Below are 26,535 nucleotides of genomic sequence, written 5' to 3'. Positions count from 1 at the left end.
AACTTCGTGTTCCTGTAATTATACCGCTAACCATGTCCTTAAAACAGCGACGTAGCGGAGTGGTAACAATATTAAAGAGCGCTGCTTGCTCTTTAAAATATCAGTATGAATGTTCCCAGCCTCCCGGTCCGATGCCCGCGCCGGCGCAGGCGCCATGGATGACCAGCGCCGAGCGCGCCAAATACGACGCGCAGTTCGCGGCCGCCGACACGGACATGGACGGGTTCGTGTCGGGCGCGGAGATACGCGACGTGTTCCTCAACAGCGGCCTGCAGCAGGGCACGCTGGCGCAGATCTGGTGAGTGATCTACCGTGGATGTGAGCGAGTGCGCCGAGTGCGACGCGCAGTTCGCGGCCGCCGACACGGACATGGACGGGTTCGTGTCGGGCGCGGAGATACGCGACGTGTTCCTCAACAGCGGCCTGCAGCAGGGCACGCTGGCGCAGATCTGGTGAGTGATCTACCGTGGATGTGAGCGAGTGCGCCGAGTGCGACGCGCAGTTCGCGGCCGCCGACACGGACATGGACGGGTTCGTGTCGGGCGCGGAGATACGCGACGTGTTCCTCAACAGCGGCCTGCAGCAGGGCACGCTGGCGCAGATCTGGTGAGTGATCTACCGTGGATGTGAGCGAGTGCGCCGAGTGCGACGCGCAGTTCGCGGCCGCCGACACGGACATGGACGGGTTCGTGTCGGGCGCGGAGATACGCGACGTGTTCCTCAACAGCGGCCTGCAGCAGGGCACGCTGGCGCAGATCTGGTGAGTGATCTACCGTGGATGTGAGCGAGTGCGCCGAGTGCGACGCGCAGTTCGCGGCCGCCGACACGGACATGGACGGGTTCGTGTCGGGCGCGGAGATACGCGACGTGTTCCTCAACAGCGGCCTGCAGCAGGGCACGCTGGCGCAGATCTGGTGAGTGATCTACCGTGGATGTGAGCGAGTGCGCCGAGTGCGACGCGCAGTTCGCGGCCGCCGACACGGACATGGACGGGTTCGTGTCGGGCGCGGAGATACGCGACGTGTTCCTCAACAGCGGCCTGCAGCAGGGCACGCTGGCGCAGATCTGGTGAGTGATCTACCGTGGATGTGAGCGAGTGCGCCAAGTGCGACGCGCAGTTCGCGGCCGCCGACACGGACATGGACGGGTTCGTGTCGGGTGGACACGGACACGGACATAAACACGAAAACGGATGTGACTGGGTTACGTAGCCTGCTGCGGTCCTAATAAACACAACACACTCTATTGCCAATTGTACAGACATTTACAGCTGAAGGTTTGCTCAGGGGACATCCTCGGCATTCCTCATGGGTCGCGGGGTGGCAGTGGTCAGGCAGGGCACTGGCCCTTCTCTATGGTTGTCAACGCCACTGCAACTATAGTTGGGGCTTTGGCTAGGACCACTAGTAGGTCCCGTGATGATAATTTGAAGATTGAACCGAATTATCGGAATAAATAAACACCAGCGTGAGTTAAAATAGTAATAGCGCCATCTAGCGGCAGACGGGTGTAAACGACGCGAACAGAACGTCTCAGTGTCGGCAACCGAGTCCAGGGCTAGTAAATGATATTACCAAAAGTTCCACATTGTTTCATTTGAGATATCACAAATGACATATACTTTTGTATATGTCATTATTAAAAGTATGACTGTCCCATACTGAAGCACTGGATACACACACATACCGGTGTGCCCGGTGTGTCAGTAGGTAGGGGCAGATATCTTAAGTAAGTATTATACTTAAATTGTTATTATTTCTCTTTTTTATTTTTTATTTTTTTGGTCTGTATTTACTTTACTAACATAATTTAAGATATTGTCTTTTTTTTTTTTGTACACTAACAACTATGGGTCAAGGCCTGAAATAAACATATTTTATTTTATTTTATATATATATTTTTTTTTTGTGTAAGGCGTAAATTTTCATTTTCGACTGTTGGTTGTCCCCAGGGCTCTGTGCGACACGCAGAGCGCGGGCAAGCTGTCGCGGGACCAGTTCGCGGCGGCCATGTGCCTGGTGGCGCGCGCGCTGCGCGGCGTGCCCCCGCCGGCCTCGCTGCCGCCCGAGCTGCTCGCCCAGCCGGCGCAGCCGCCGCCGCAGCCGGTGAGAGATCCTTACCTTACCTTACCTTATCAGCCGATAGACGTCCACTGCTGGACATAGGCCTCTTGCATGGACCTCCAAGCACAACGATCTCGAGCCGCCAGCATCCAGCGGCTCCCTGCAACCCCGCCTGACATCCTCGGTCCACCTAGTGGGGGGTCGCCCAACACTGCGCTTTCCGGTGCGGGGTCGCCATTCCAGCACCTTGGGACCCCAACGTCCATCGGCTCTTCGAACTATGTGGCCCGCCCATTGCCACTTGAGCTTCGCTACTCGCTGAGCTATGTCAGTGACTTTGGTTCGTCTGCGGATCTCCTCATTTCTGATTCGATCACGCAGAGAAACTCCAAGCATAGCTCGCTCCATCGCCCGCTGAGTGACTTTGAGCCTTCTAATAAGGCCCATAGTCAGTGACCAAGTCTCGGATCTGTATGTCATCACTGGCAACACGCACTGATCGAAGACTTTCGTCTTCAAGCACTGAGGAATTTCGGACGAAAAGATGTCGCGGAGTTTCCCGAACGCTACCCAGCCGAGCTGGATTCGGCGATTCACCTCTTTCTCGAAATTGGACCTACCTAACTAGACTGTGTGTCCTAGGTATATATATTCGTCTACAATTTCGAGCGCAGAATTTTGGTGAGAGATCACGCTTGATTTATTCGATAAGGATAGTTGGCTTATATCAAATTTAATATAAACAACTAGCCGACGCGGTCAAGCTTCGCTTTGACTCATTCTCTAACCCTATCCTATTCTACCCTACCCTTACAGTACCCCTAACCATACCCCTACCTTTCCTTATTATAATAAATAATATATTTAATAAATAATAATATTATTATTTATTTATTACATAGACAAATTAATTAACTTTTAGCAGACTCAGAAGTGGATTACACAAATAAAATAACCAATGTCGAACAAAGGTTTCACAACATTCACAACATTTGTCAGGACAACTTAATTAAAAAATCAAATTGTGACCAAAATAAGACTTTAGAATGGCAGAGAATGACCTTTAGTGGAGTCACGCACTTGTGAACGTTGTGTGTAGGGTTAAAGACGTCTTTGACAATTAACTAACACTCCCCTTTTCCACTCAAGTCCTAAGTAACCCATAAAATATTACACAACAAGAAATATGGATGGCTCGAACGCTACGAACATACTGATGCCGACCGTGCGACGAGCGCCTTATATCGCAAGTCGTTCCCGCCAACCCCCTCTCTAACTCCCTACTCTTTACGGAAACAAATCGCGCCACTTAGCGTTGGCAGAAGCCAACACGAGACCGAGCGACGTCAGATCCATCTCAGACTACTATTTCCTACATAACAATATAATTAAAAACATAATATATCAGTCATGCCGTAAGACATGGTAAGACAAACGCCTCGCGACGTTCAGCAGAAACAATAACAGTATGATGATAGCCAGCAATGTGAAGCGACGTCTGTAGGCGTCCTCTGCGCTCTGCGACACCTCTAGCTTCACCACTCCAACCAGTATGTCTGCTTGCCAGCAACTTGAACAAGAGTGATTCATTCATTGCCATTGGACTATTTTTGTTTATTCTTTACAAGTTAGCCCTTGACTGCAATCTCATCTGATTGTAAGTGATGATGCAATGAGAGTAGCCTTTATGTTAATACTGGTTATCTATCATCATTTTAATTTCAGCAAAATTAGATTAGTAGTTAGGATTGAATCCGGTCCGGGGCATGCACTTTTAAGAAATTAAATATCACGTGTCTCAAACGGTGAAGGAAAACATAGTGAAAGAACTTGCATACCAGAGAATTTTCTTAATTCTCTATGTGTCTGCCAATCCGCATTGGGCCAGCGTGGTGGACTATGGCCTAACCCAATTATGTTAAATACTGTTAGATGTGTTACTAGGTCATAAAAAATAAGGCCCTAAAAAGAAGAAATTTCCATATCTCAATGTTAGTTGTGGTCAACAACGAACGTTATTTAAACAAATTGTTACGTACATTAATAATATTTATAGTCTATGTAATTGTCAATGTCAATGTTATGTTACTTGTCTGTCTAATTGTCTTGTCTATTGTCTACTGTCATGTCCTAAAGTCTGTACACGTATGTATCCTATTAGTAAATAATATAATCGTCAAGCATCCGTGGTCTTATTTACCATTACAAACGTTACACAAATAATACACACAAATAATACCTAAATATCGTCTACAATGTCGAGTTGTTGTTCAGGAAGTGTAAAAAACTATATGTACTTAAATATGTACTGGAATTAAAGACAAAATTGTGCATGTGTGCATTGTAGCCTGTTGTTCGGATCACTTTTTGCGGTGATTTTGTAGGGTCCGATCTATAGTATAAAATTATCATTGGCCTAATTCTCTCATTCTGAAACTCGTGCTCTACAGTGAAACGAATATGGGTTTTTACTGATAATGATGATACCTGTACACATTAGTGTCACCGTGCTCCACGGCACTGAACACGAAGTGATCCCTCGCGTTGAGGTGCACCCGTCCGCTCGTGGCCGCGTCCAGTGCCTGCGGGGAAGACGGTTCGCTGCCGACCCGCCATGTTGACGGAATATCGCGGAGAGTTGTGCTGAAATTGTTTTGATCTCTTGAAATGTCTATATTTTTATTCTCTACAGCTCTTGCCAACAAAAAAAGTTTAGCCTGTATATAAAGTTTTGTCTTTGGTTTTGCCTCGAAAATGAGATTGCCAAAATTAGGTTGCGCTTTACAGATCATTGTCATCATTATTATGATAATGCGGGCCATAGGCCATTTGTAGGGATTTCCAAACATCACAATAATTCTGAGTCACCTGCTAGCGAATTTCTGCGACTCGCTTGATGTCGTCAATCCACCTGGTCACTGCTCTTTTTGTTAGGGGTCGTCATTTTAGCACCTTGGGACCCTAACGTCCATCGACTCTTCAAACCCCGCCCATGGCCATTTCAGTTTCGCGGGTCGTTGAGGTATGTCGGTGATTTTGCTTCGTCTGCGGATCTTCTCATTTCTGATCGATCACGCAAAGATACTCCGAGCATAGCTTGTTCCATCGCCCGCTGTATGCCGTTTTATTGTACTATACTTTACAAAAAATTGCATATTAACCCTGGGCAAGGAATGTGAACCTTGGATCCTGGTAAAACAAACATAGTATTCCTTGCGATTGGCGGCGGCTGGTGTGGTTTGTTTTGACATAATGAGTAAATCCCGGCTGTGTTGTTAACTCGCTCTATGATTTCTCCTGCAGCGGACCGAATCTCAAATATGCCATCTTCACAAGGTACCTAAAATAAGTTCAGAGAGACATTTTTAAATATGAAATAGGATCGCGCTTGATCATGATCTCTTATGTTGGCAAGTTTAGTCGTGGCTTAACGTGGTGGATATAGAATCAGGAAATAGGAACTTCGGGAGAGAGTTCTACACCCTAGCCAATGCGTCAAAAATCAATTCAATTATTTCAATTCTCTAAAATCTCGTGGTCCGAGAAGAGTCTAAAACAAACTCAGCCAGGCTTTTTCTTATTCTATAAGAAAAGATAAAGCAAATCGCTTTTTTAAGAGTTCTAGGGAATATCAATGCCATGACCCCCTTCTCCTCCAAACACGCGAAAAGACTGCTTGAGTTATACCATTGCACATACTCATACATAGATAAAGGGCCGGAACAAACCATAGACCTTTTGGTTCTGAGTCCAGTCCCCTAAGCGTGATACTAATAAGGCTTGAAGTTAAATGAACATACTTTACACATTCCAATCATGATTTCGTTACACCTTGTTTGAATTTCCGGAAGGCTTCGTAAATATGGCGGCAGTATTTGAGAATGACAAGGAATGCCCTTGGGATACACTGAAAACAATAATGTACAGTTTGGGACGAAAACGATTAGTATTGGTAGGAGAACCCATGATGTTAAAATGTGGATTTATTCGAGAGTCCTTTTAGATTAGACAGGTTTGATTAAATGGTAAGATAAATAAGCTATGTATTTACGTTTTTAACGGTCAGGTCAAAAAACTGCAGAATTTAAACGCATTTTTTATTAGTTGAGTTACCGAAATTTGTTAGAAAATATTTTCTTTTGTTATTCAGGAATTATTTTCTTCAAATTAAAAAAAAAAATACCACGCACGAGGTTCAGAACAGAAACGCGCTCGAGTTAATCCAAAAATACTTTCTGCGGCTCTCCTATTATAATTTACATGCTTCCAACATTTTTCTTCTAAAGAGCGTGAAATATGATGAATAGAGGCTATTTATATTACTTAGTTCGTAGAAAATCAGTTGACATACAGACGAAATATGGAATTCAATTTATTCATCTTTACCTATTGATACGTAGATTTCCAATAAATGGTCAGTTTTTATCTTCACGGTGCTAGAATGTTTTGTAAATATTTTTTATATATTTGTCGAAGGTTATCATTTTTAATGCAGTTTATAAGTGCATCTTTACAAGATTAACTGATCCAAAGAACTCAATGTTGAATATAATTTTATAATTATCTCTATTTCTACCTTTTTGATGAGGTGTGAAAATTAGTTTTTAATGATTTACTACATTATACTTAATAACTAAATTCATTAAACAGAGTTGTTACCGAGGAATAGGTTTAGTACGTCATTGTCGATCAGTTCGTTTGATGTGGAATTAAGGTTTGCAGTTTCGTTTGACATCTGAAATTTAAGAAATGGTGAGTTAAAATATTTAAACCTATCTATACTAATATTATATATGCGAAAGTAAGTCTGTCTGTCTGTCTGTCTGTTACCTTTCAAGGCTAAACGGTTGAACCGATCAAAATGAACTTTGGTATAATGGTAAATGGGACCTTGAAGCAAAACATAGGGTACTTTTTGGGCCTGAAATAAAAATAGAGGGGGATGAAATAGGGGTTAAAAGTTTGTATGGAAAGTCCTTCGTTTATAGAGTTACAGTTTTAAAAATTTTTCATAAATTATAAAAAAAATACAATTAATTTAAGAATTCTTAAAATTCAACCCAAAGTAGTGAAATAGGGGTTGAAAGTTTACATTGTTTCCACGCGGACGAAGTCGCGGGCGTCTGCTATTGTACATATATATAAGAAAGTCGTGTTAGTTATGCTATTTAAAACTCTAGAACTGGATTTGAACGATTTGGCTGGAAATTGGTGGAGAGGTAGCTTAGTACTAGAAGACGGACATAAGATAAGCGCAGGGATTGGGTTTTATGCGGGCGAAGTCGGTACGACCGTCGTATCTTCATAAAAATATGTATATATTCTACTATTGCAAGACAGTTTGGTTTGTAAGAGTGGAGTGATTAGATAGAAGTGAACAGGATAATTACCTTCTGATCAATTTGGACTACATATCATATACCGTAACGTCGACGTCTCCCTACAAATCTACATCTACTGCACTCACTCCACAGAGCCCAGTGAGTGAAGACTATAAAACTGCCGCGTATGACACTTGGAGGAGATGGGTAGGGTCCGTGCGACGAAGAAGGTTTTACCTTAAACAAACAAGTCAAGAGAACATTTTATCTAATGATTGGCTTCTCGTTCGAGTGTGATATTTATGCTGTCTCTTTCGTTGCGATGGGACGAAAGAGATAGCAATCAGCATAAAATATTTCTTTCGGTCGAGATAGAAGATGAAACTATCTATAGGCATCTTAAGATTGCACCCTAAGTAAGTAGTAAGATAAAATATAGCCTGATAAAAATTTATTAGGTTATATTTTATTTGCGTTTCTCCACGGGAATGGGATATACGCGGGTGAAACCGCGGGGTTCTGCTAGTCCCAGTTGTCTTTTCTTCTTCTGTTCCACCATAATGACAAGTTTATATTCGTTACATCAGATAACGCGTTCTACAAAATACTAACGACAGTATAATTGTCCGTATCCGTCACCTCGAGCAGCACTAATCCTCCGTAGTGTTGTCCCAGTCGACACTGGTACACGCCCGCGTCGTCTAAACTCGTGTAGTACAACACTAGCTCTCCACTCATGACCGCAGTTTCTTTCTCTTCCATCACATTGAATGACAAGTTTTTAACTGACTAAAGTTTGAAACAAAGTTATGCATAACTTAAGTGATTGAGGGTTCCAGAATGTATTATTATTTGATTTACACAACACTCGTAAATCAAATAACAATACAATCTCAGTGTTCAACTTAGCCTTTAATATTGACTAACCACCATTATTTTTAACTTTCGTTCTTGTAATGTGGGGAAGTATTTTAGTATTATATTATGTTCTCGTGACGTATCTTAAAAAAACATTCAAACGGATCATTATTATCAACCCATATTCGGCTCACTGCCGAGCTCCAGTCTCCTCTCAGAATGAGAGGGGTAAGGCCAATAGTCAAAATGACCCATGTGAATTGGCAGACTTCACACACGCAGAAAATCAAGAAAATTCTCTGGTAGCAGGTTTCCTCACGATGTTATTCCTTCACAGTTTGAGACACGTGATATTTAACTTCTTAAAAAGCACACAACTGTTAAGTTGGAGGTGCATGCCCACACCCTCCGGAATCGGAGACTGAGGTCATATCAACTGGGCTATCACCCATTTCAGGTTTTACCTCTGAATACATCCATATAACTTGTGTAATATCATTTGGAGCAAGGCACAAATCGCAGGGTAATTTCGCAACAGAGCCCACATATGCTCGCACAATAACATTTGATACATTTCTCTGTGGGGTTAGACAACTGTAGTATCTTGACCAGAGTTCGGTATTCGCATCACAGATGCCCGTATTATTTATGTAGAACTTTTTATTATACATTTGCGCACTCTTAATATCTCTAAATGGTTCTGGTAACGTATCATTTGTACAGTACACAGATGTTATTAATAATTTTAGAATACAGAACAGAACTATTTTTATTGTGCAATGCATATTTGTCTGATTTTTGGCGAAATAATTTGTCAATTACTTCTGTCAATATAGTTTTGTAGTTGTCATATTTAGGGAAGGGAATTTTTTAAAGAAGATCTAAAGTTCAAACCAGTATTGTATGATATAAATGTAATTATTATTTATATTGTTTCATGCATACGAATACAGGAAAAAATCCTTGACGCCCCGATGGTAAGGACAAAATATACTAACATTACATTTTCCTTCTATATAAATAAAAATCTATAACCAAATATATTTCTGGTATTGGTAGGTTCACTTGGTTTTTATTATTATTTATGTTTCTTCTAGTCGGTTTTAACGTTGTACCATGGATTTTTCCACGTACCATTCGATGGTCTGAATAGAAATTAAGTTGATTTATAACGCGGACATCCATAAATAGTTTGGGCTTGTTTGTCATAATAAAATCAATTTCTTTTCGTGTTTTACCATTTGGCGAAATCCATGTCCATTTTCTATTAAATTTTTGCTTATAAAAAGTGTTCATAACGCTTAAATTATGCTCCAGAGCAAACTCTACAAATCTTTGTCCATTGTTATTTCGCTTTCCGGTCGTATAAGGTCCTATTAGTTTATCTTCAGTCTTCATTCTTTTTCCTATTGTACTATTAAAGTCACCCATTACAATAGTTGTGTTTTGTACAGTATCCATTATTAAGTTTAATTGGTTATAAAAATCGTCTTTTATAATTTCATCTGTATCGTCTGTCGGTGCATATACTTGGACTATCGATATGGGATGTTTGTAGATGGGTAAATTAATATTCATTACTGCTATTCTATCTGAAATTCCTATGAATTCTTGAATTTTATTTTTAAGATATTTCTTTACTAAAAACCCTACGCCATATAACCCTGGTGTTTCATTTTTGTAATAAAATACGTTTTCTTTATATTCTTCAATTTTTTCTTCAGATCTACGGATTTCGCTCAATCCTATTATATCCCATTTAATGTGTTTTAGGGCGTGTTCTAATTCTAGAAGCGATTCCTGAGTCCGTAGTGTTCTAGTATTAAATGTTCCTATGTATATGTTGTTGTCATGTGAGTTTTCTTTATTGTTTTTATTCTTATTAATTTCAAAGAGTGAATTTTAAACAACTTGGAATACACCTTACGCTTACACACTGAAGAAGTAGAAAGTAATGATATGCAGAAAAAATACGATACTTTAGAAAAACTATTAAATAAAACAGAATATGAACAGAAACAGAATAGACCAATCAAAGATAATATAGGAACACAAGCAAAAGATCTTTTACTGAAACGGAAAACTCTTTTTCTGGAAAAACCAAAAAATAGAAAAGAAATCTCAAGCATAAGCAAACAAATTAATGAAAGTATTAGAAAACATAGACAAAAAACAAGGCTAGATAGAATTTTATTTCACATAGAAAGTACAGGTGGTGTTAAGAAAGCGTTTAAGGAGTTAGAAGAAAACACTTACTGGATTCCAAAAATAAAAAGTAAAAAACAAAGTAAAGCTTATACAGATAGAATAAGTATACTAGAATCAGCAACAAACTTTTACCGCGATCTATATAGTGACCAAATTCACCAAGAATCTTGTCACGTGAATTTAAAACGCACAGAAGATGAAGATGAAATACATCCAATAATGAGAAATGAAGTAATCAAGGCTGTCGATTCTCAGAAAAATAGGAAAGCTCCGGGTGAAGATGGCATTTCAAACGAACTTATAAAAGGTACATCTCATATTATACTTCAATATCTGTTAGATTTATTCAATAAGATCTTAGAAAAAGAAGAAGTGCCAACACAATGGGCAACATCAACTATTACATTATTGTATAAGAAAGGAAACAAAGATGATATCAGCAATTATAGACCTATTAGTTTGATGTCTAACCTTTATAAAATATTTTCGAAAATTTTACTTAGTAGATTAACAAAAATATTGGACGAAAACCAACTGAAGGAACAGGCTGGATTCCGTAGTGGATTCTCAACAATCGACCATATCCATACGATAAAACAAGTAATAGAAAGATGCAACGAATATAATATGCCTTATTATCTAGCTTTTGTTGACTACAATAAGGCTTTTGACACGCTAAAACATGGAAAAATTTGGGAAGCACTACATAATCAAGGAGTACACAAGAAATACATTCGAATAATTAAGAATATTTACAAAAATATGACGGCAAGGGTAAGAACTGAAAGAATGGGTGATAAGTTTGAAATCCAAAAGGGTGTAAGGCAGGGGGACCCTTAATCGCCAAAACTTTTTTCTGCAACTCTTGAACATGTATTCAGAAACATAGATTGGGCAGATTATGGAATTAAAGTAAATGGGGTATTGCTCAATCACCTCAGATTTGCTGATGATCTCATACTTATAACAAACAACCCAAATCATTTACAAGAAATGCTAAACCAACTAGTAGCGGAGAGTCAACGTAGGATTGCTTATTAATACATTAAAAACAAAGCTAATGACAAACCGCACTAAACAGCTCATACAAGTGAATGATAGAGATCTTGATTACGTGGATGAATATACGTATCTTGGCCAAATAATTTCTCCTAAAAATATAGCATGCAAAGAAATACAGAACAGGATTAATAAAACGTGGGGAAAGTATTGGTCGTTAAAGGATATCACTAAGAACCCAAAAATACCACTAAAACTAAAATCTCGAACATTTAACTCATGTATACTTCCTTGTATGACATACGGTTGCCAGACATGGGCCCTAACGCAAAAACACTATAAAAAACTAGAAACATGCCAGCACAATATAGAACGAAGTATGTTATGTATAAGGAGAAAGGATAAGATAAATCTTAAATGTATCAGATAAAAAAACAAAGGTCACAGATGTGACGTATACAATCAGAAACCTTAAATGGAAATGGGCTGGTCATTTAATGCGAAACAAAAACGCAAATTGGGCTAAGGACGTAACTGTTTGGTACCCTAGAGACAACAAAAGGAAACGCGGCAGGCCATTAAGAAGATGGGAAGATGATTTGAAGATGACAGCAGGAACACTTTGGAAAAGGAAAGTTCATGATCGCAAGGCATGGAAGATCTTGGGGGAGGCCTATGCCGAAAGGCAAGACGATTTACCGGTGTCGTAATTTTTTTATATTGTATAGTTTTTATATTAAGGTAAATTGTTAATAAAGGCTATTATTATTATTATTAACCAAATATATCACCGCGCATCATTAGTTACGACGGTTAGTGGGCTGGACAGTGGACATGACATGATCATGTATGTCATTCCCATACATTTTGTTAGTTATCGAAACGTTAGCAATTTTCAAAATGTTAGCGTTTGTAGAAAGAGAATCGACGTACCACATGGCTACAGGCCTAGTAGTTCCTAAGCTTAGCACATTCAGCCCAAGAAACTTTTCCGCTTTATAAAATAGTTAGTTTTTGTCCAAAATTTAACTTTCCCCCCATCGCCTCCGATTTGACAGAGATTGCTGTAAGAATGCAACAACTTAACCAGAGGGAAACAACGTCACTCTGATTAAGTTGTTGCCCGAGAATTGCGTCAAAGAGTCGCGTTGTCTGACTCCGTTTCGGTTGTTGTCAGAAGCCGGAGCCGGTGAGCCTGGGCCCGCAGCCGACGCCCGAGATGGACGCCATCGCGCGCGAGGTGGACGCGCTGGCACGAGAGCGACTGGCACTGGAGGCAGAGCTGGCAGCCAAGCAGAGAGAGGTCACTGTCAAGACTGGCGAGGCAGACAGTCTACAGGTGAGGACTTACCTTTTCTCCTTTTAGCTATGACTGGGAGAACGCACTGATGGTGAGGTGGGCACACTGGCACGAGAGCAGCTGGCACAGTGCCGGCCAAGCAGAGGGAGGTCACTGTCAAGACTAGCGAGGTAGACAGTCTACAGGTGAGGACTTACCTCTTGACCTCTTCTGGCTATGGCTTGGAGGATGCACTGTTCGCGAGGTGGACGCATTGGCACGTGAGCGACTGGCACTGGAGACAGAGGCACCCACACTCAGACATACTTTCATACATAATTACATACAGATGTTATGTTTGGCTATGGCCTTCTGTCACAGGCACCATCATGCCTAAAAGGTTTCAACAATGAAATTTATAAGAACTTATATGTTTTAAAATTAATATTTTCGGAGAAAATATTTCTTTTGTAGATCTTTAAATGTGTCTCTTATACGCATCTCTATAATTTGTTTAAATGCAAGGATAGATAAAGGCGTGTGTTATATGGATAGTCGGAATTATTTAGATTACTTTGTATGACTTGAAGTTTTTTAGTTCTTATAAGTGGACTCGTCAACACCTTGAAGTTATGGGAAGTACTCCCTAGCACCCCGTATATTAAATCATTATTACTATACAAGATTTAATCTTGTGAGTCGTGATTTTAAATCCCTTTTCCTTCCGTTAAAGAAAAGTCGTAAATCACTGATACTAATTATTATTATACTAATTAATAATAGGTATTCACGTACAAGGAAAACTACTCATATGAACTCATTGACATACTAACAATAAATTGTTTAATGCTGTGTTTGTTTCAGAGTGAATTGGACACTTTAACGGCTACATTAAAACAGTTAGAAAACCAAAAGGGCGAGGCGCAGAAAAGGTTAAACGATTTAAAAACACAAGTGAGTCTAACGCTTACCTTACATCCACTAATAAGTTTAATCCTAAAAAGATATTTTGACATTATGCATAAAACTAAAGTATCTTCTGTTTGACTAAAGATAAGTTTTTGGGAGACCTTTATTTGGTTATTGTGTGTATGTTTCTCTTTCTTTTATTATGTTTTACTTTTGAGTATTCCGACCAAATTAAAGGTTTAAGATAATGCGTAATAATTCATGCGTAAAATTAGCACATGAACTTTCCCTGATTGTTCTCTTTTACTGAAAAATTGCTTTACTTTAAGTGGCTGATAATTATTTGGTCGTTGTGTCTCCTTTCTCTTTCTTTTAATAAAGTGTACTTCTGACCAAATTAAAGTTCTTACTTTCTCCAACATTATGGTGTAGCTTTTCGTTTGCATAATAAATGTATACCGAAGTTCCCTCAATCAATTTCAATCAATCAATCAATTTTTATTTCGCCAGAATATGGTACATTTACATTTGTCTTATATTATATTTAAACACATATCCTGCCATAGTTGGCGTGCAAAAGTTAACAGATTTTACAAATTAATTAACAAATTACAAATTTACAAATAATAAAAATAAAACAAAGTTCGAATTAATTAATGTCAATATAAATGTCACTTTTATGGTTAATGTCCCTATTTCAATTTTTCACTCATGTAATCATTGACGCTATAGTACAACTTTTTCATTAATAAATCAAATAATGTCTTCCTAAATTTATTTACAGCTATTTTTTTTACGTATTCAGGCAAGTGATTGAATAAAGTTACCGCCATGCAGTATACATTTTTGCTGGTAACTTTGTGCCTCTGCATAGGTATACATAGCTTGTATTAGTACCTGGTGTTCAAATTTTTTATTGATCTATAGCTTACTAGCGGACGCCCGCGACTTCGTCCGCGTGAAACTCGATGTAAACTTTCAACAACCCCTACCCTTCCCTACCCTAACATACTGTACCCCAGCCCTAACCCTACCCTACACCTACCCTACCCTACACCTTTTTCTAATTATTATTAATATTAACTTTATACAATAACAATAAAGCTCAAATTGACTACGTTTTAGTTAGAAAACACTTGTATGGAAAAAAGAAAAAGGCTATTTTCATGGTTTTCTGGCTATTTGTTTGATTTTTTCTCGCCGTAAAAACCATTCTAGAACTTCAACGAACACTTAAAAAAAAATTGGCCAAATTGGTCCAGGCGTTGTTGAGTGATGCGCTTACCAAGTCATTTTGCAATTCATTTTTATATAATAGATTAACGATATCGTGTTTTTGTACTCGAGGTGGACAAACTCCGGTCGCAAGTGTCGGCGCAGGAGGCCGCCGCGGCCGAGACGGAGGCCGAGGTGGCGGCTCGGCGTGCGGCCGCCAACACGCTGAAGGAGAAGGAGCGCGCGCTGCAGGCCGAGGCCGCGGACGCGGAGGCCGAGGCCGACGCGTTGACGGCGCAGCTCAGCAAAACATTCCTCGCCGTCAGCCAAGTGAGTACTTACGCCTCTAACGGAATGGTTGCTACAAGCTACAAGCAAGCGTAGTTTCCATTACCCTGTGGATATAATATGTCCTACGACACTCACAAAAAATATGGCGGCAGCGACAAAAAATTTGACGGCCTCCGTGGCGCAGTGGTATGCGCGGTGGATTTAATGACGGGAGGTCCTGGGTTCGATTCCCGGCTGGGCCGATTGAGGTTTTCCTAATTGGTCCAGGTCTAGCTGGTGGGAGGCTTCGGCCGTGGCTAGTTACCACCCTACCGGCAAAGACGTACCGCCAAGCGATTTAGCGTTCCGGTACGATGCCGTGTAGAAACCGAAAGGGGTGTGGATTTTCATCCTCCTCCTAACAAGTTAGCCCGCTTCCATCTTAGACTGCATCATCACTTACTATCAGGTGAGTTTGTAGTCAAGGGCTAACTACTTGAAAGCCTGGTGGACTAATCCCTCTCATTCTGATAGGAGGCTCGAGCTCAGCAGTGAGCCGAATATGGGTTGATAACGACGATATTAGTGTAGGTGAAATGGTAATGGGACCCTTTATCTATTGTCCCCAGGTGAAACTCAAGATAAGCCACCTGGAGGAGCAGCACCAGTCGCTGACGGCGGCGGCGGAGCAGCTGGCGGCGGGCGGCGCGGGCGCGGCCGGCGTGCTGGCGCTGCAGCCGCTGCACTCGGAGCAGCACCTGCAGCAGCTGGTGCGCGGCAGCACGCCCAGCGACGCCGTCGTGAGTCACGACACTTTCTCTCTTTCCAACTGTAGGAGTAAATATATTTGTGGCAGGAAAGGGTTAAATAACTCAACACACACGACACAATGTTTCTCCCAGACACTGTATTAATTTAAACAAACACTGGAATCACACTTAGTCAAGAACAGACTCACTCGCTCGCGCGTGCCTACAGAGCAGCACGTTTTTACGCGGCGCTCAACGAACTGCGCGCCAACAGTGGCGCCCCCAACTAGACTTATTTACGACACGAAGTTCGCGCCAATAGTGGCGCCTTCAACAAAGCTTATTCACGACACCAACACTTCACGATAGAGAGAGTTAGAAACGAAACCAACATCAGCTATAATATAATAATCTTATTCTTTACAAGTTAGCCCTTGACTACAATCTCAACTTATGGTAAGTGATGATGCAGACTAAGATGGAAGCGACCTAACTTGTTAGGAGGTGGATGAAAATCCACACCCCTTTTGGTTTCTACACGGCATCATCGTAAATCGCTTGGCGGTACGTCTTTGTCAGTAGGGTGGTAACTAACCACGGTCGAAGCCTCCCACCAGCCAGACCTAGACAAATTAAGAAATTCTCAATCTGCCCAGCCGGGGCTCGAACCCAGGACTTCCGTTTTGGAAATCCACCGCGCATACCACTCCGCCACGGAGGCCGTCAAAATCATCTATCAATCGGTAGTATACATTAACAGATGCTCTAGTAATTGAGGTATGTTCCCTCGCAGGACGACGATTCATTCTCAAAAAACGAGTTCGGAGCTATGAATGGGGGTAGCGGGTTCACTTCTGATCCGTTCAAGGACTCCGGATTCTCGAACATGCCCAACAGCGACCCCTTCGCGCCTTCTTCTGGGAACATACATTCTGCTAAGGTGAGTTTTCAAAATATCTGAAAAACTAAATTGAAATGTAAAAAGTAATCTGTGGACTAAACTGTAAAAACATCAAACAGGAATCCCTGGACTAAACTGTTAAAAAATCCAACAGGAATCCTTGGACTAAACTGTAAACACATCTAATAATAATCCCCTGAACTAAGCTGAAAATATCCAACAAGAATTCTTGGATTAAACTGTAGAAACATCTAACATGAATTCTGGACTACACTGTAAAAACATCTAACAGAAATCTCTGAAGTAAACCTAACAAAAATCTCTGAAGTAAACCTAACAAAAATCTCTGAAGTAAACTGTAAAAACATCTAACAGAAATCTCTGAAGTAAACTGTAAAAACATCTAACAGAAATCTCTGAAGTAAACTGTAAAAACATCTAACAGAAATCTCTGAAGTAAACTGTAAAAACATCTAACAGAAATCTCTGAAGTAAACTGTAAAAACATCTAACAGAAATCTCTGAAGTAAACTGTAAAAACATCTAACAGAAATCTCTGAAGTAAACTGTAAAAATATCTAACAGAAATCTCTGGACTAAATTGTAAACAATTCTAACAAGAATATCTAACCTAAACATTAAAAACATTTAACAGGAATCCCTGGACTACATTGTTAAAAACATCTAACAGGAATCTCTGGACTAAACTGTAAAACATCTAACAGGAATCCCTGGACTAAACTGTTAAAAACATCTAAATAGGAATCTCTGGACTAAACTGTAAAACATCTAACACGAATCCCTGAACTACACTAAAAAACATCTAACAGGTATCTCTAGAATAAACTGTAAAAACATGTAACAGGAATCCCTGGACTGAGCTGTAACAAATGCGTATGTGTTTTACAGGATGCGTTCGGCAACGACGCGTTCGCATCGAACGCGGACCCGTTTGCCGGAGACGCGTTCGCGCCCGCCGAGCCCGCCAAGCCTGCGGACGTGAGTTGATTGAATTGACGTTGTTATTACATTAAATAATATTGGCCATATTGGATAGAAGCAGGCTTTACTTTGCGAAAGTGCGACAAACTTCGTACAACAACATCTCCTGAAGATGCTCCGGTTTCGGGGTGAAACGTACTAAACGTACGTAGAGAGTATTTTGTCGGACCTGGGTGACGTCGTCGCATGGGTTCGTCGACTTTTCGCGGATGATAGCAAAATAAATAAATCATTATATAATAATATTGGCCATATTTTTTAAATATGACCGATATTACTCTTCCCCTCACACATAGCTTCTTGCTTGGACTTCCAAACGCAACAGTTTCCAGCCGAAAGCATCCAGCGTTCCGACGAACTTTGCGCTTTTCGGTACGGGGTCGCTCTTTCCAGAACCTGGGAACCCCAACGTCCATTGGCTCTTTAGCTTCGCGACTCGCTGAGCTATATCAGTGACTTTGGTTCTTCTGCGGATCTCCTCATTTCTGATTCGATCACGCAGAGAAACCCCAAGCATAGATCGCTCCATCGCCCGTTGGAGTGCGTTTTTATGAGGGCCACAATTAACAAGGAGTGTCAAGATTCCAAATTAGTTTAGTAAATCAGAAACTTATTTTGAAATTTCAAAAGACCTAGAATCCAGAGCAGCAAAGCCAGTTACGAGTATTTAATAAATGCCGAGCTTAAATTTGGAATGTCGTGCAGGGCGCGTGGGATTCTGACCCCTTCGCGGTGCTACACGCGCCGACGAGGAGCTCCGTGGCGGCCAGCGCGGCGCCCGAGAAGCGTCACAAGACGCCGCCCCCGCGCCCCGCACCGCCGCGCCCCAACCCGCCGCATAAGGTACGCTCCACTATGCGCCTCATGACTTGCTGAATAAACATCTGATAAAAATGTTGCAAATCGCAGTTGGACGAAAAGTAAAGACTCGAGACAATAAACAAAAATAGAACCTGCATTTTTTTCATCCAAGTTCACATAACTTTATCATGTTTCATCAGAATCCGATTAACAGTATTGAGTAATATTTGACTGAAACAGATAGCAGTGTAGTAACATACCGGATACCGATTTTTCGGCCGAAGAATATCCGGTGGAACATTGTGGTTTGGTGCATCGCACGAATCACACTTGCGTAGACAATGATCTTGCTAGAAAAAACCAAAGACTCATAATTTATAAGATGTATTTAACCTTATAGGGCAGGTTTATTTTAAATTGCCCATTGATCGAGTACTTAGGATAGGTTTATGTAATACATATACAAAAGATAAAAAGCTATTATTTTATTTTACAATAAAATAAATAAATGTCAAGAAACTTAACTACAACGGTCTGTAAGTGTTGGTTTAATCCGACATAAATAATAATTACAAAACGAAATTTATTTTTGCATCACACCGTTTATTTATTTCATTGTAACAAATACTACTGGTGTTTCTTTATACTCTTAATGTTAATTATGTTTAATTTAAAGTAAAAGTTATTTATTTTTTGTTAACCGAAGTTGTTTTCAGATTATTTTCTATTTGTTCCCTCCCCCCAAATCCGACTTAGTGCATAGCGGCATGACGCGGCGTTTGCGACGTTATAAAAGCTAAAAATAATTTTAATATAATTTTTTTTTATTTTTCCCTCCGCCGCAGAGAAAGTAAAACTAAATGTATGTAAACGTTGTTCTATGTGTTGTTATTTTAATTTTATTAGATCTAGAATGCACGTCATTTATTGGTCCCAATTAGAGAATGGCATTTTGTTTATTTTGTTTTTGTGATACAATTTACAAAATTAGGATTTAAGATCACGATGGAGATCTTTCTTTTGCGAAGGTTTTCGTGATTTTAATTCCATTAATTTGTACATGTATCATAACTAGAATTTTCAATACATTTGTAAGTAGAAGCCAATTGAAACTGCCACTAAAAGGTATACTTTTAGAAAAATTATGGAATAAAAATATTCTGTCTATTGGCACAGAATCATCTAATTTATGCCAATGATCAAATAATATCTCATTTTTACGCAAATGTATTAAAAATAGAGTTCTTTTTTGGAATTTTAAAATGTTGAGCCATTTGGACGTGCTTTTTTGGGTAGTGATTTTTTTTTGATTTTGTTAATTTTTACTTTCTCTGTTGCGCATAATGCCATTCTCAATGTATTGTATGTACGCACAAGGTTTCTAAAGTATTATAGTTTGAGATATGTTAAATTATTTTGATATTATGGAGTAATGGCCAGGTTTTTTTGCATCATTAAAAGTGGTTGTCGGAAAAGAAAGATTTTTATAGGTCAATTAATCAAAATAATGATAAATCTAAAACAATTTCTATTCAATATTTCCAGATATAATATTAGTAGTAACTTCTGGTATAAATATTCTAAATTTGGAAGACGGTTAGGATTTTATTGTAGCGGTAAGGTGTACATACAGGTGCGTATGTGTGTGACACAGGAGCGTTAGAAAATAGAAACATGTTTATAAATTACCATTTATGTCTGTGATATCAAGCTAAGCAACGTTTTTTTGAAAACTGGTTTTGATGTCATACCACCATATTTTGCAACTAAATTATAATGTGGTATGTATATATTGTATATGGTTTTGGTGAAAACAAAAAACAGGTTTTCTTAAAAAACTTTGACGTACAAAATCTAAGCTTTTTTTAAAAAAGTTTTACAGCCTATCTAATAGGTCCATTTTATTCTGGTTTATGATACCTGCCCATAAAATTAGTACTTTTGATATTGTCTTATCTCAAATTATTATACTTTCGAAATGATTATGGCCCGTTTATTAGAATTGAAACTCAAATCAAATCATGTTTTGTTTTTGTTATTTTCATTTAAACTTTATTGTGTTTGTTTTTGAGTTTTGGTTTAGCTTCATTTAGCGCTGCTTTACTGGGACGAGCATTTTATTTGCATTAACTTAATTTTCATGTTTATTTACCATACTTACATATTCCGTTACCTTTCATACACATTTTTTAATGGTTGCATGCTTCACTTTAGTTTGTAAATTAATGTAAATTCTACACTGTACAACAATCTCTAATACAAATTAAAAAGTCGAATGCTAAGGATTTAAAACTTGTTTCGTTGGTTGATGCAATAATAATTATACTTATAGAATATAGACAAAATGATACATAAACCTGACTATGTGTCGATAATTCAACTGTGGATAAATCAGTCGATATTTTGGCAAACTAAAATAAAATGTACAATTAAATCATTTAACCTAAATTTACCAATACTTGACAAATTAGGAAATTTTTGATTTTTTTTACGAACTGAAAATATATTGAATTTTACCTAGTTAGAGATTGTTGTAAGACCAACAGTATCTGTATTTGTAGTAGTAAAAATTACATTTATTGCCCATTTTAAATAAACTAGAGGGTGTTAATTCATCACTTTATAAGAGCTGACACTGTCAGTCCATTCGAAACCAATGATTTTGAGAGGTTTTACTTGTAAAGGTCTACCTCTTCATCGTCCAAGAATTGAGTGAATTTTTTGTACTTCTTTAGTAAACAACTTTGGACTGACAAATTTTTTGCTTTACAAAATGAAAAAGATCTTACTATTGTAGGCTTTTAAATAATATTTATATTTGAATCAAAATTGAATTTTTTTAAATTAAATAAATTAAATAATTTTAGCGGGTCACCAAGGAAGTGTTACTACTCGTAACATTACTTGTAGCAATAGCATCATTGCTTAGTTTTGCTTTTTTATCAATGTGGGCAGTATATATACTCGGATACACAATTATCCGCCCACTTTTATATGACATGAGTATATTTAAGTGGGCGGATAATTGTGCCTACAGTACAGTCTTTCATGTCTAGTTAGACGAGAAAGGGAATATTAGTCATATTTAAAAAAGATATGGCAAATATTTTTTTAATAAAAAATAAATTAATGGGTTTTTCATGAAACAAGTAGTAATAATGGTTTAGGGTTAGGCCATGGCGTGGCCGTAGTATTTTTTTTTGAATAACTTCGCGAGCTCAAAGGCAATGGCCCATGTCACCCATGCCTTGCTTCGCTTCTACTTAACCACGTAGCAGGGTATTTGGTTTATTATAGGCGATGGTTAAATCACTTACAATCAGCGTGATCATTCCATTTCAATAATTATTGTTAACATTCAAAATTTATTTTTAATTAAAGTAGGCTTAGTTTACGAGCAAGTTGCTATTTAAAAATCATCATTGCCCTATGGTATGGTTTATAACAATTAAACGACCATTTGCTATTCCTTTTACTTTCTGTCTGAAGGTGTAAACTAATTCAATCCAAGCATTATTGTCATTAAAAATCATCTATGTATGGTCACCTCCACTTGGTAAATGTTTTTAGCACATATTTGGCATTGGTAGGTACCAAACTATTTACATTGGTACAAAACAGAATTAAAATATGGCAATAATTATTTAGAAAGCTTCGTAGTTCGTTTGTCTATGAAATGCTTTGATATCTTGCATGCACCCTCTCCTGTTTGAAGTTTCTTATCATTTGTGTTGTTTTTTGGATTTTTTATATATTTTCATTTTCACCAATACTAATGTTTTTATGTAAATAATACTTCTAATATCGTAATATTCTATTTGCATTACTTGACGCTAGTTAATTACTAAACAGACAAAAAAGAAAGACTAAAAGGGCATTATATATTATTACTTGTTACATACAGTACGTCGTATTCGTTATTTGAAGGATGTATATGCCTGTTTGTAACATTTGTTGAGATGTGTCTAAAAAACATGTCATCTGGCTTTTTAAATGAAGTGCCCTTGCAAAGTTTTGACTTTTAATTATTTAAATATATGAAACAATGTAATAACTAGCGGCTCGTGATGTATTAAAAACTGTTCATGACCTCATATCCACCACTTACCACTAACATATGCTAACACGCTCGTGCTTGTCCCCACATTGCAGCGCTAAGCGGACGCGGCGGCGGCTCTTGTGCGTACCCCCCACCCCCTCTACCCGCAAACCTCCCCCCTCATTCACACTTTGTGTTCGCCCAGAACTCCCGCAAACCCGCCCTCGACTTCACGGAGGACCCCTTCAAAGACTACCGATACGAGGACCCGTTCAACATCGAAGACCCCTTCGCGGACGTCACAGACGCGAAGAAGGTCGACCCCTTCGCGAGATCCACCTCGGCAGCCGGTTTTGTTACCGAAGACTTCTTCAACCCGTCTTCGGCCGTCAACGGTATACCCAAGCCGGAGAGGAATAGTGGCAGAGCTTCCGCGCCGCCCGCCCACTTTGACCCTTTTACGGCCAAGTCCAACAACAATGACACGTGGGCCGCCTGGCCGACGGACAACTGGGCGATGGACGAGGCGTGGGCCAAGCCGACGGACGACGCGTGGACGACGACCAACACGTCCAAAACGTCGAACACTTCCAACTCGTCCAGAGGCTTCAACGACTGGAAGACCGACAACTGGGCCAACAAGAGTGACCATCTAACCAACAAAACCGACAATTGGGCGACCGATTGGGACTCTAACGCCAACACGACGAATAAGAACCTCAACGAAACGTGGCCGACGAACACTCTGCCGAATAAAAAGGAGAAGTCGCCGAAGCCGGTCAAATACGCCAGATCTTTGGTCCACACTATCGGAGGTATAGGAAGAACGAAACACAACAAGGACAAGAAAGCCAAGCCGACTGAGGCAAAGAGTTCTGAATTCCTCCCTTCAGAGGAACAACAGTGGGCCTGGGCGGCGTCCGAGTCCAAACGCTTGAACGAAGAAGCCGAGGCCAGAAGGAGGCAGGAGGACGCAGAATTGCAGCTAGCTTTAGCTATATCGCGACAAGAGAAGTGACACAAGACTTCTCTGTTCTCGATCAGGAGACAAAATGGCGCCTAGGGCGTGTCCACACAGATATATGAGTATAGCTGTTGCCTGTGAACATGGGTGATGTGATTATATAGTGCACGATGAATCTTGCCGTAAGTTTTTTTTCGCTGAGCCTTGATTAATCACTTCGGAGAAAATGTTCACTGATATATCATTGATTTTATGTATATTACTGTGTGATCGACTCATGTGTGATTCTGGTGGTTATGACAGATTTGTTGATCCATTTCATTCTATTTTGTCGATTTGATTATGTGAAAGTAATCCGCTAGTCATAGTGATTCGTATAGAGGTATTTTCAAGAACAAAACTATTTGAGCGATTTTAATTTAGAGATAGATAGAGAAGAATGTAACTTTCACTAAAATATTGGAAGGAAATAAATGTCAAAGTGTTGTTTTGTCCTTTTGAAGTTTAATAATAAATTATTATTTACAATAATGGCCTAATCTTTTGTAATATAACTTATGTACAGTATTGTTATTTTTATTTTTAAATTACCATTACCATTTGTTTTAGTTTGAACAAAATTGTTTTGGCAAAGATGATGGTCAATTCTCTATTATTCCTGTACCGTATACCAAATACAGAATAATACACTTCATTTGTTTTAAATAAACAAATGTTCACTGCTACCATATTATATAAAAATGTTGAAAACATGTTAGAAACGTATTCCTAACTCTGATTGGCGGTTTAACTATTTATTTAATGTCTAAACGAAATATAGGTTTATTTATTTATATAAATATTTACTAAAACATGAAAAATTACCAGTTATAAGACATGCCAGACAGCATGCTTTTGAAATCTCTTATTTCGACCAGCAAAAAAAATATTTATTTTAAGATTTTGAATGAAAGCATTTTAATATTAGTTCTATGGTATTTTACTGCATTTGTAAAATTTATATTATTGAGGAATATATTAATTTCATTATTTCGTTTAGTTGTATTTGTGACAGTGAATAACCCCCACCCCATTATATTTAATACAAACAGATGCTAAATTGCTAGAAAGTATAAATGATATAAAATACGTATTGTATAATGTATTTGTATATATTATAGTTTTTAAATTCATGTTTCGTTAAAAATTAATAATAATGTGTGAAATAATTTATAGAAATATAAAGAAAATAAAAATATGCTCTTTATGGTGTCAGTGAATTGTATGTTTTGTGTAAACTTACCACCGAATCTAAAATAAATAATTATATATCTGGTAATAGCAGATTACAGTATGTGCCGCGCTTGATACGCGATTAAGTGTGTTACCGCATTATCGGACGTATGATATGCCGGTTGGAGATAAATCATCATACTACTGCCTGATATTTGTGAAAAGAAATGCAGATAATTCAAGGTATCTGCGTTCCGTAAAATTAAATTAAGTTTTGTATTAAAAATAATATTAATTATGTTATACATAACTAGAGTTTGTATAATATATTATTGGACAGTGTGACAAGCCACTTACAAGTGTGTACTTTTGTATATAAAAATACCAATATATGTTTTAACAAACGATGGAAATAAAAGTGCTAAAATACTTAGGTGCGATGATATGTAATGATAACAGTGTACCTAACATGAATTACCATGAGTTTATTATGTAATATTATTATAAAGAATGTAGTCGTGCAAGTCGGTGCGTCCTGCAGTCTGCTGTCACCTTTAGGGCTAAGTTACATACAGATAGTGACTGAAAAATAAGTGGATTTAATTAGTGTAGACCGCGCTAAACTTTGAGTCCTCGAGACGATGATAGAAAAAATCATGCAAAATGGTCAATATGATCACAGTACTTTACTATTATATTACACTATGACCGAGGAGAGATTAGAAATACAATGATCGTTTTCGAGAGGTGATACCGTTCCTCTTACCGTTTGTTGTACTAGCCGAGAAGCCCACAACTATCACTTGAAATCGAGTGACTCTCCTCGTGTAACTTAGCCTTTAGTATCCATTTCTCACTTGTGTATAAAGCTCTTATAGGCTACAATATTATTAAAATTCGATATAAGGGTGTTGAGTGTCGCAAGTTTCCTCGGACTTTCGTGTATCTGGTGCCTTCAAGTTCTTCGTGCTTCGTATTGACTTCCACAGTTCTCGTGTACGTGTTTTAGGGCGGAAACATACTTGTAACACGCTACCCAACGTAAAAACATCACATGTATTTTGAGTAAAATTCAATCTAAATGTCTTCTATTATAATCAGTCAACCTGAATGCAGTAGAAGATCAGAATTTGAAACGACTTTCACCTATATTTTGTTAAATTAAAGGTGTTTTTCACTACTCTAGTATGTTGAAAAATATATTGTGAGCAGTTTTCCTACAAAACTCCTGGCAACACTATCATTAATAATAGTTAATACTGGTTTGGCCAGGAATTTTTTAGGCATCCTCGCAATATTTTTTTTTAAACACACAGTTGGATGATAGTTGTTTCTAATTCGGACATAGATTATAACGAGTGTCTATTGGATTCTGGCATTAGAAAATAATAGATTAGATTTTACGCAACATGTCATTCGCTGCGTGTATTTGGATCGTGTTTACAAGTAAGGGGTCTCGTGTATTAACAACACTTTACGTGTAAAACCTTATTACGTGTTAAGTAAAGACGATAATAATATATCAGTTCGAATAATAAACGCTAAGTAACTTCAATTATAATCAGAGTTGTGTAAGCATAGTCTAAATTGTACTATCTCTATCGTATGATGTATATGTTTATATTCAATGTCTATCGCAAACTAAAGTAATTTATTGCTAAAATTAGTTTTAACCATGTTGTGAATGTTCTTGTTATAGCATAAAATCAGATTAATTGATAGTCGTTTTTTGAAATCGGAACAAA

At 38.8% G+C, this 26,535-nt stretch overlaps 1 protein-coding gene and 1 long non-coding RNA gene across 2 annotated transcripts in view; one reads left to right on the top strand and one right to left on the bottom strand.

Annotated features, from left to right (window-relative positions):
- The window catches only part of LOC112044839 (epidermal growth factor receptor substrate 15-like 1), a 40,893-nt gene extending 16,056 nt beyond the window's left edge, over positions 1 to 24,837 (top strand). The window contains exons 8-18 of the mRNA XM_052887641.1: positions 120 to 298; positions 1,952 to 2,105; positions 9,196 to 9,219; positions 12,627 to 12,788; positions 13,593 to 13,682; positions 14,985 to 15,182; positions 15,752 to 15,922; positions 16,665 to 16,811; positions 17,682 to 17,771; positions 18,480 to 18,617; positions 22,820 to 24,837. Of these exons, the coding sequence (XP_052743601.1) occupies positions 120 to 298; positions 1,952 to 2,105; positions 9,196 to 9,219; positions 12,627 to 12,788; positions 13,593 to 13,682; positions 14,985 to 15,182; positions 15,752 to 15,922; positions 16,665 to 16,811; positions 17,682 to 17,771; positions 18,480 to 18,617; positions 22,820 to 23,632 (2,166 nt within the window). The 3' untranslated portion in view covers positions 23,633 to 24,837. The remainder of the gene's footprint in view (positions 1 to 119; positions 299 to 1,951; positions 2,106 to 9,195; positions 9,220 to 12,626; positions 12,789 to 13,592; positions 13,683 to 14,984; positions 15,183 to 15,751; positions 15,923 to 16,664; positions 16,812 to 17,681; positions 17,772 to 18,479; positions 18,618 to 22,819) is intronic.
- Positions 2,117 to 6,817, bottom strand: LOC128199201 (uncharacterized). Its single transcript, XR_008251866.1, has 3 exons — positions 4,932 to 6,817; positions 4,551 to 4,706; positions 2,117 to 3,633 (listed from the first exon to the last, which is right to left on the bottom strand). It is a non-coding gene; the product is annotated as an uncharacterized LOC128199201 (long non-coding RNA).
- Positions 24,838 to 26,535: the final 1,698 nt, after the last annotated feature.

Source organism: Bicyclus anynana, chromosome 20 (assembly GCF_947172395.1).
Source record: "Bicyclus anynana chromosome 20, ilBicAnyn1.1, whole genome shotgun sequence".
In the NCBI taxonomy this organism is placed as follows: Eukaryota; Metazoa; Arthropoda; class Insecta; order Lepidoptera; family Nymphalidae; genus Bicyclus; species Bicyclus anynana.
The sequence above is the reverse complement of the archived record's forward strand: the minus strand, read 5'-3'. Positions and strand labels throughout refer to the sequence as shown.